Consider the following 11,029-nt stretch of genomic DNA (forward strand, 5'->3'; position numbering starts at 1 on the left):
CACATTTATTTCTCTGTGTATAGTTATCATGGTTGAGATATGCCAGCAGAAGAAAACTATTGTTGTGGTTACAATTTAGGTACTTCTGTGAAGATGTTGACTTTAATCTGAGAACAAACAGTAGTGGCCTGCTCATCTGCCGCTTTAATAACTTCAGTCTCATGAAGAAACATGTTCAGGTTGGAGGGCAAAGGGACTTTATCATTAAACCAAAGATCATGGTGAGTACCGCAAGCTTGATTCAAGTGCTGAAAATAAGCACAATGATAATGACTATCTTTGTTATTAGATGTTGGCATTAAGCACTTTCTATTTTATTAGAAAATTGAAATAACACAAGGGAGGTTTTTTTTTTTTTTTTTTTTTTTTTGAGACAGTCTGTCCCCTAGGCTGGATGGAGAGCAGTGGCGTGATCACGGCTCACTGCAAGCTCTGCCTCCTGGGTTCAAGCGATTCTTGTACCTCAGCCTCCCAAGTAGTTGGGATTAGAGGTCCGTGCCACCACGCTTGGCTAATTTTTATATTTTTAGTAGAGATGGGGTTTCACCATGTTGGCCAGGCTGGTCTTGAACTCCTGACCTCAAGTGATCTGCCCACCTTGGCCTCCCAAAGTGCTGGGATTACAGGCATGAGCCACCGCATCCGGCCATTAGGGAGTTCTTAATGTCAAATTTTCAATCTCATTTCTGTTACTGAGACTCATCTAGAGCCAAAACATTTGTTTTGACAATCCAACAAAATTACTTTAGATGTCAGCCTTAAATCTAAGTTTCTTTGGATTTAAGCCTTAACACATCCTTCAAAGCTTTAGTTTCAAGATGGCAAACTTTACATTTTTACCTTCTTTTTTTGAGACAGAGTCTCGCTCTGTTGCCCAGGCTGGACTGCAGTGGCATGATCCCAGCTCGCTGCAACCTCTGCCTCCCGGGTTCAAGCGACTCTCCTGCCTCAGCCACCACACACCACCACATTTTTACATTCTTTATGTAATACATGAGAGAAATATAAATCAAGATGCCAGTCTGATCCTTTGCTAGAAGTTTCTTAAAAGATAGTAATAAAGATCAAAACCTGTATTACTACCCTTTTCTAAGAAATCTACTGAATGTAGTAATTCACAGCATGGGGGCTACCAGTGGAGCTTAGAAACCTCTTTGCCATTTTTTTGGTGGGGTTGTGGGGTAGAGTTAGGATGAGATAGGATTTAACCCACACACACTGTAAAAGGCTTCCGATTGGATCTCACAGTGTACCTGTTAAATGTGGTAACTTTCAGAGAAGCCTGCTTTCTTCTGCCCTCGCTGTGTGTAACTTACATTAAATCCTATTTTACTATTCCCAAGAGAAAAAAATTTTCAGGACCCTTTACTAACATACATTTGAACCTAGCACCTCTCACTGTGCTACTGCTATTATTTGGGGACTGTTAGGATACAATTCAGTGTTTCCTCACCTGTTTAATCCAGTGACAGACAAGTTTCCCATGATCATCTCGCCTCTGATTTCAGGTGTCAGAGAGCTTAGCACCCATCTTGCCCCTTCAATACATCTGTGCTCCCGACAGTGAACACACGCTACTGGCAGCCCCTGCACAGTTTCTCCTGGAGAAATTCCTTCAGCACGCCTCATATAAACTCTTCCCCAAAGCCATCCATAACTTCAGGAGTCCTGTGCTGGCCATTGACTGCTACCTTAACATCGGACCAGAGGTAAAAAGGGTGTGGGGGATACTGTGCTTACCTACATCCATCCATTTCTTTCTCATTTTAGCTGTTTACAAAAAAGGAGCCTGTGACATGAAATATCAATCAAGATGCCAGTCTGGTCCTTTGCCAGAACTTTTATTAAAGATAGTAATACAGATCAAAACTTGTATTTCTACCCTTTGGCATACTCACTTATGCAAAGGTTCACACAACATGCAATGGCAGTTTGCCCTCCCCATGCCTATTTTATCTCCACAAATGAGCCAGAGAATATACAACTCAGCTGTCAGCTCCTCTAAGAAGCCTACCTCGGTGACTTTGGGCAGCAGTTGCTTGTTCCCACTTCTCTTAACATTCATCAGATTATACTGTAATTATGTGGGTTTTTCTTCATAAAAGTGTGAGTTCTTCAAAGACATACAATGTCTTAGGCATTGTTCTAGACATACGTAAGAGGAGCTCAGTGATTACCGAACAAATAAATGTGTACCACCTGAAGCCTTTAGAGGTGGCATTTCTCCACTTCCCACCCCTTGGACTTCTTTCTAAAATTTTTCACATTTTAGTTTTTTTTAAACTGCCACTTGCACCTCCAGGCTCCTACTACTAAGCTGTCCCTTTAGAAATGATTACTGTACTATATCCTCCTTGTAAAAAATGTTTTAAAATCATAAGAAAGTAAAGTCACCTGCCAGAAGAATATTTTGGTGTACTACATTTCCTTCCAGGGCTTTTTCTTTGTATGTATTGAAAAAAACACACATATCCATACACGTACTCTTTTAACGCTAAAGTCCAACTGTATTCAGTTTTGGAAACTAATTTTTAAAATTTCACAGTGTAAACATTTTACATTCCCATTTTTATGTTTCAATAATCTACACTGTAGATTGGGTAATGAATTATAGAATTTTAGAAGTAGAAGGAACCTTAAAAACCATCAGATGTAAAGGCCAGGCATAGAAGCTCGTGCCTATAACCCAGCATTTTGGGAGGCTGAGGTGGGAGGATCACTTGAGGCCAGGAGTTTGAGACCAGCCTGGACAACATGGTAACACCCTGTCACTACAAAAAATAAAAATAATTAGCCAGGTGTGATGGCGCACGCCTGTAGTCCCAGCTATTCAAAAGGCTGAGGTGGGAAGATCACGTGACCCCAGGAGTTCAAGGTTGCAGTGATGTGATTTGTGCCACTGCATTACAGCCTAAGTGAGAGAGACCCCATCTCAAAAAAAACAAAACAAACCCACACCCACGAGATCTAATAACATCTTTTACAGTATTTATGTAAGTACTGTAAAAGATGTATGTAATTTACATGTCTGACCCAGATATTCCAATTCCCCTATCCTAGAGTCCAGGGCTCTACGTATTAACACAGTCTCAATACTTAACAACAGCTAACATTTACTGAATACTAAGTTATTTAATTCAGAAAACATCCTATGAAACAAGTACTATTGTTATCTCTACAGATGAGGAAACTGAGGTATAGTGAAATGAAGGAGACTGTTCATTGTTCCATGGCTACTAAATGGAGGAACCAGTATTTGAACCCAAGCAGACTGGCTCATGCATTTAGCCATTCCACTGTTTTAACTCCCAACTATCTTACTTACTTCTCTGTAATTTTTGCAGTTATCATCTGTTCACAGAAGCCAGATAGAACCAAAAATTTAAATTCATGCACTGTCTTTTTTTTTTTTTGAGATGGAGTTTCACTCTTGTCACCCTGGCTGGAGTGCAATGGTGCAATCTCGGCTCAGTGCAACCTCCACCTCCAGGGTTCAAGCGATTCTCCTGCCTCCGTCTCCTGAGTAGCTGGGATTACAGGTGCACACCATCACGCCTGGCTAATTTTTTTTGTATTTTTTACTAGAGACGGAATTTTGCCACGTTGGCCAGACTGTTCTCCAACTCCTGACCTCAGATGATCCATCCACCTCGGCCTCTCAAAGGGCTGGGATTACAGGCGTGAGCCACCGCACCCAGCCCATGCACTGTCTTAAGCTTCTATCCAATTGAAAATTTAAGTATATCTAAATGGAAAGCTGATCAAAAATATTTTTTATTCTCACCAATAAGGCAATCCAAACATTTAATCTTTCCTAAGTATGCTTTTTTGTGGAAGGTAGTTTTTAAAATTTGATAAAGACTCTTAAATGGAAGGGCTTGTTTCTTACTACTAATTTGTCTCCTAATAGTCCTTTATTATGAAAAATAAATAAGAGAAGCTTTAAACAGGTTAACACTTGGCACGCTACATAAAAGAGGCTGCAAAGCTTAACTAACCAAGCCATTTAAGTTAACATTGGAAAAAACTCATCTCCTTTACCTTATCCTGAAATAGAGAAAAAGGAAGGTACTGAGTCATTCTGCTGAACTGGCAGATATTTTGCTTGCTCTTGAAATGCCCATGCTATTTTTGCTTGATGATTTCAGGTGGCCATATGCTATATCAGCTCCAGACCCCACTCCAGCAATGTCAACTGTGAAGGGGTGTTTTTCAGTGGACTCCTTTTGTACCTCTGTGACTCTTTTGTAGGTGCTGATCTTCTTAAGAAATTTAAATTTCTAAAAGGTAAGTCAAATTTAGTATCTTGCTTGTAATTGCTATTGGTTCCCACTGAGCAAAATACAGAAGATAAAGATATTTTTAAAAAGCACTTGAGGCCAGGCGCAGTGGCTCACGCCTGTAATCCCAGCACTTTGGGAGGCCGAGGCGGGTGGATCACGAGGTCAGGAGATCGAGACCATCCTGGCTAGCATGGTGAAACCGTCTCTACTAAAAAATACAACAAAAATTAGCCAGGCATGGTGGTGTGCGCCTGTAGTCCCAGCTACTGGGGAGGCTGAGGCAGGAGAATGGCGTGAACCCGGGAGGCGGAGCTTGTAGTGAGCTGAGATCACGCCACTGCACTCCAGCCTGGGCAACAGAGCAAGACTCCGTCTCAAAAAAAAAGTAAATAAATAAATACAAAATCAGCCGGGCGTGGTGGCGCCTGTAATCCCAGCTACTCGGGAGGCTGAGGCGGGAGAATCGCTTAAACCCGGAAGGCAGAGGTTGCAGTGAGCCAAGATCGTGCCATTGCACTCCAGCCTGGGCAACAACAGTGAAACTCCATCTCAAAAAAAAAAAAAAAAAGAGAGACTGGCCTAAGAACAAACTAAGATTAAACATCACAGATAATCCTTATAAAATGACCTTTGAGATCAGTGAAGAAAGTGAGGTTCAGAACACTGTGCAGCATGAGAACAGGGAGAGGGGTTGTACGGGGACTGTGCATTCATTCATTCACTTATTTATTTATTTATTTATTTATTTAGAGACTTATTGGGGATGGGGGAGTGGTAGATTTTGCCTCCCAGGAGACAGAGACACTTCTGATTGTCGCACTGGAGGCTGCTGCTTGCTGGCATATAGTGGGCAGAAGCCAAGACTGCAGGATGTTTAGATTCCAAACATCCTACAAGACACAGAACAAGGCTAGGTGTGATGGCTCACGCCTGTAATCCCAGCACTTTGGGAGGCCAAGGTGGGTGGATTGGCTGAGCTCAGGAGTTTGAGACCAGCCTGGGCAACACTGTGAAACTCCGTCTCTACTAAAATACAAAAAATTAGCTGGGAGTGGTGGCGTGCACCTGTAGTCCCAGCTACTTGGGAGGCTGAGACAGGAGAATTGCTTGAACCCAGGAGGCGGAGGTTGCAGTGAGCCAAGATTGCGCTACTGCACTCCAGCCTGGGCAACAGAGGAAGACTCTGTCTCCAAAAAAAAAAAAAAAAAAAAACAAGTAAGACACAGAATAGCCCCCACAACAAAGAATTATCCAAGTCCAATAGTGCTGAGGTTCAGAAACCCTAATCTAGGAGGAACACATGAGAAACATAACATTAGTTATCACAGGGAAGAGGGAATGTGGTTGGAAGATTACTTACTTTATACTCTTAAAAATTACTGAATTTGGGCTGGGCGCAGTGGCTCACACCTGTAATCCCAGCACTTTGGAAGGCCGAGGCAGGTGGATCACGAGGTCAGGAGATCGAGACCATCCTGGCCAACATGATGAAACCCCATCTCTACTAAAATACAAAAAAAAATTAGCTGGGCCTGGTGGCAGACACCTGTAGTCTCAGCTACTTGGGAGCCTAACGCAGGGGAATTGCTTGAACCCAGGAGGCAGAGGTTGCAGTGAACCGAGATCGCACCACTGCACTCCAGCCTGGAGACAGAGCAAGACTCCGTCTCAAAAAAAAAAAAAAAACAAAAAAAAAATTACTGAATTTGCAAAACTACTTAATAAAATAAAACAATTCTGATAGATTGCTTATCCATCTGTTGGTTCTCAGATGTGTTAGCTTAGGAAATATAATCAGAGATAAAGTTCTTTATAAATTCAATCCCTGAGCCTAGGACATATTTCTGTCTTTTTTCCTGAAGGTGCTACACTGTGTGTCATCTGCCAAGACAGAAGTTCCTTGCGCCAAACAATTGTCCGCTTAGAGCTAGAAGATGAGTGGCAGTTCCGCCTCCGGGACGAGTTTCAAACTGCTAACAGCAGTGATGACAAGCCTCTCTACTTTCTTACTGGACGTCATGTATGAGCTTTTGAAGAGACCAGAAACAGCAAAAAGATGCCTAGGTGGGATGGGACAGAAACAATTTGGGATTTTTTTTTTTCCTTTAAAGTACAATCACTGTGGAGCAAAGTGCAACATATTTGTCTAAATTCTCCAAAGAACTCCCCAAATCTGATCCAGGTCTTTGGGGACATCACTTTCCTTCAGTTCCAATTACAGGACCCTTAAATTCAGGTAAACTCTATCCTAGGCAGTTATGCAATTACTTAAGATACGGTCTGCCCATGGGATCCTGAGGAGGATATACTTTGGAGAGTGAATATGGAGTTTGCATTATTTTTTTCTATTACTATGTTAGGGGGAAACTGACTGTCAGGATTAACTAGCCTGAATGTGTTACATGAGACTCATGCCATTGGTGTGGAATTAATTGAAGATTAACGTTTGAGGCCTGAACCCTCAGTTTCTCTTCAGATCTGTACTTTGGTACAGTATTACTCAGGGGTTTGAAATGACAGAATGTAGACGATATTTGTATTTAAAAAAAGAAGTAGCTTTGTCTTTCTCTGTGCAGTGTTAGTTTAAGATTTATAATCTTCTATGTATTGAAACTTTTGGCAAAATTTCCACAGGAGTTAAAAGTTTACTATTTAAACTGAACAAACAACTCAGTAAATGCAGAGCAGGCATTGTGTGCATTTATGCATCTTCTCCTAGCCTAATCCTTTGCTTTACCCACTCTTTAAATGTGTTTCCAGTCTTTAAGAATATCTTATCTATGAGACTATGGAACAGTGATTAATCTTTTGCAAGAACTTAAGTCAGTTAAGAAGCTTTCAGCAGGTAACCTGCACCCACCGTTTGGTTGGAATTAAGCAGTTGGCACCAGCAAACCTAAATGTCAGGCTGAGGTTCTGTTGCAGAGTGAAACTAGTTTGTTTCCTTTCAGGGACTCAAGCAAAGCTTCCTTTAAAAGATGCACTAAATATTACCACCTTACACTGACAACGCCACAGAAATTGCCGAATTGGGAAATTGAGCCATAGAAAGAGAAATGTTTTTTTACTTAATCATCTTACCAGTGACTCTTGTGAGGAGTAAGGAAGACTCCATTAAGAGTCTTTTTGATTCATTAAAATCAGCAGGGGGTGTTTGTCCAGTATCGGCAATGGGAGGCATATGTTTCTACAGATTTCTCAAATATTTTAATCAAAAACATTATTTTTAGAAAGTGTTCTAGACAAAACTAAGTCTTAGAAGTTTACTCTTAAATTACTCCAGTTCTCATCATTGAACAATCTCTTGAGAGTTTTCTCATTAGCCCATATTTACTACTTTATCCCCACTTAAAATGGCCATTTTTACTTGAATCAATCTTGTTTGTGACCTGAAACTACTGAGGGGCCTACTAAGCCTGCATTTACTTAGAACAAATAGTGTTAATTGACCAGCTTTATTATCTTATGACAACAAGGAGTTTACAAAGCTAGTGAAAAAATGGAATGTATTAGACTAAAAATGGTTTGCAGATCTCTTGGTTTTAATATAGCTACTTATAATGCTTTAACTGTATTTGGAAGTGAACAATTCCTTTTAACCCCATTTTTAATTGTCCTTCAAAGAGGACCTGCCTTATATATGCTTTAAAAAATACTCCTTAATTTTAGTACAGCAGAATTTTTGGTAAAGAGGTATGTTTTGAAGCAGTTCGGTTTAAATATGAATGTATTTCACTTGTTCCTGTTTTGTTGAAAGGGCCTAATGCAAATAATACCAAGAAACCCACTGTCTGTGCAATATTCCAATAACATTTACATAGGGCAAATAAAATACTTGAAAGAATTCTGAAACAATTGTACCTGGGGTGGATGGCCTCTCAGGGTTTCTTCTGGCTTTATGACTTCATAGTTTAAAGAACTTTTTTTTTAAGTAGTTACATCAGATGCAGGTACTCCATTAGTTAGGGCTGCACTCTGAAAATTCAAATTATTATTATGAGCTCTTAAATACTATTTAACTCTGGAAGAGATATGCCAGAATAAAGCCAAAAGACCATCACCCCTATAATGGAGAAATTGATCTGCCTATTCTTTTCAAAGCCTATCTTACTAATGTTTGGATCTTTTAAAATCATCTTATCATCAGTATAATTCTTGAGTATGTTAGGTCCTTCTTTAAGGATAAAATTGCACAAGCACAGGACACCATGATTTGTATATATATATATATCCTAGTGTGTTCAGCTTTAAGCTTTGCAATCCCTTAGGACACTGATGTGGGATGAATGGATTCGCTAGGCCCACACAGTAACTCACCTGTAGACCTGCTGAACCTCAGCATGTATGACAGTTCACACAGGTTAATACTGAATGTAAACGAAAAACTAGAAGACAATTGTTGTAGTCAATTTTTTTTGGCTGTAATTTATGCAATTGCTTTTTGTGATTTTTAGAAAATGGGGCACCTGTGTTACTTTATTACTGTAAAATGTTCTTAACCAAAATTTGGTGAATTTCACTAGTCTACCTCACATTTTGTTAATGATTCAAAATTGTCTTGTGTCTACTGTTACATTTTTGTCCTCTGATTTAATTAATTTGCTTAATGTATTAAAGTTATCTCATCTCCCACCCCCTCCAAAAAGTTATTTTTTCTTTATAGTTTTCTGGCATGTTTGTTAAGAAAACAAGCTCCCTGACTCTGGGAATGTCCTAAAAAGGCTGGAAGTCAGTCACATTATAGGTTGGACAACCAAGATTAAAGAGGTGTTGAAAACATACATAGTAGATACCAATCTTTTATTTGACAGATTGCAACTACACTCACTTTGATGTCCTTTTGGAAACAGAACTTTGGGTTGCTAAAACTAATACAAGGTGTTATTGTTAATCTCCAGTTAAAACTTCTCAAACTTTTTGAGAGTGTCTCAAAGTTGCTAGAACTATGTAGTATGAAGATGGTGTTACTGTAGTATGAATTATATCTTCTTAAAAAATTTTACCAACTTTTGAGAATAACAACTTTGTTGTCCCAGAAAAATGGCTTTCAATCTATTAATAAAGTGTAGTAAATTAAAAGAATTTGACATAGATTCCATGAAAACAATCTTCTAGGCCAAAGGACCCTCAGGAAGGGCAATAAATATTTGTAAGTGTAATGACAGACTTTCAGAGGAAAGTAAAGACTACTGGTGTTCCACTATACATTCCAAAGCAGCTGCCTTGAAAAGACTATTAACTGTGAAACTAACTGTTGCAACATCACACTAAACTACTTAGGCCTGAAACAACATCCAGAGAACGAACATTTATCAAGCTTCTCTTTAGACACAGAAACTGGAAACTGGCCCTTAAAGCTTCCTCTGAGTCTAGGAGAATACTACTCTAACACTGAAACCTTGGCTTCACTGAAAACAAAACAACAACAGTAAAAATACTGCTAAAGATGACTTTAGGAATTGCCGCTAAGGCCAAAGAAAAAGTCATTCACATAATAAATTCACTGTGCTCTCAACTATCAAGTGTTGAGTTAAAGCATCTACTTCAGTGACTATGACAATAGATGGTATTAAGTTAAAAAAAAAAAAAGGCAATACCAGTAAGTTCTTTTCTGACCACTTCATTCCAAATATTTTATTTTTACTAGTCCAATGTATTTTATTTTACTAGAAGGGTGGGGGTGGGGGGTTGCTAAAAGACAGAACTCATCCCTTTTTCTGCCAAAAGACTCAGGAGCCATGAGAAAGAAAATGTATGTCTAGAGTCACTACCCTAGAAATCAACTCAGCAATCTCAACCCTAGCTGCAATGTGGATGGGCAGGAATACAGCTGTGTTCCCATCCAGAAGGATAAGACTCTATAGCTGGGCAGCCGTGCAAAGTAAACAAGAACAATTAAAATAACACTGCAGGTTTGTTGTACTCACTGACTGTCCTTACAACAGTCAGGCTTTCAGTAGATAAACCAAGTTCACTCTTGCATATTATGAAGTAGTAAAATACTGCTTTTTATCCGTGTGTCCATGCAGATAAAGGCATCGCCCATAAAATCTTGTAGTTCCTGACTATATTTGTGGCTCTTACAATGTCTCTATGCTAGATATTTTTATAAACAACCAACAACTACATGAGGGCTAACAAAAAATCTATAAGCACCTTTATATAGTCAGCAATTACAGACTCACCCTCTTCTGCAGTCTGTGGCCATTAGTGTATACTCACTGTGTCCCTGCTGCCTCCACCACTCCACTGAGACTGCTCTTTTCCTAACATCACTTGGGCTCTCTTCAGTCTTCAATTGTGGTATGACAGGGTTGACCATTCTTTAATTCTTGACATTTTTCCCTTGGTTTCTACCACTCTCTTCTGGCTCTCCTACCTTGCTGCTCATGCCTTCTCAGGCAGTCTTGAGACTCTTAAATGATGGTGTACCTCAAAACTCTCTTCTACCTTCTCATTTTACAAACCCCAGGGTGACCTTGTGAACCTTCAAATAAATAAGTGAACTCATAAATTTGTTTCTCAGTTAGAACCTTTCTGAAACTCTAGATTCACATATCCAATTGTATACTAAAAGGTTTCTCCACTTAAGAGACTCTTTCTACAACCACCTTAAAATCTTGACCAAAACTGAGGGCATCCCCATCCAATCCTCCCAACCTAATTCCCCTGTATTCCCATCTGTCAATCTAATTCAATTACCCAAACCAAAATTCCCACTTACCTTAACCTCTTTGCCATGATCT

General features: G+C 39.6%; 1 protein-coding gene across 7 annotated transcripts in view; it reads left to right on the forward strand.

The window, feature by feature from the left end:
• The window catches only part of GREB1L (GREB1 like retinoic acid receptor coactivator), a 282,546-nt gene extending 273,261 nt beyond the window's left edge, over positions 1-9,285 (forward strand). For 4 of the 7 annotated variants that reach the window (XM_054672160.2, XM_054672162.2, XM_054672163.2 and 1 more), the window contains 2 exons: positions 80-221; positions 1,509-2,185. In XM_054672160.2, the coding sequence (XP_054528135.1) occupies positions 80-221; positions 1,509-2,102 (736 nt within the window). In that variant the 3' untranslated portion in view covers positions 2,103-2,185. Of the gene's footprint in view, positions 1-79; positions 222-1,508; positions 2,186-4,148; positions 4,288-6,145 lie in introns of those variants that run through there. The other 3 variants (XM_024350984.3, XM_016933423.4, XM_016933422.4) reach the window with 2 other exon arrangements.
• The last annotated feature ends 1,744 nt before the right edge of the window (positions 9,286-11,029 follow it).

Source organism: Pan troglodytes, chromosome 17, assembly GCF_028858775.2.
Source record: "Pan troglodytes isolate AG18354 chromosome 17, NHGRI_mPanTro3-v2.0_pri, whole genome shotgun sequence".
NCBI lineage: Eukaryota > Metazoa > Chordata > Mammalia > Primates > Hominidae > Pan > Pan troglodytes.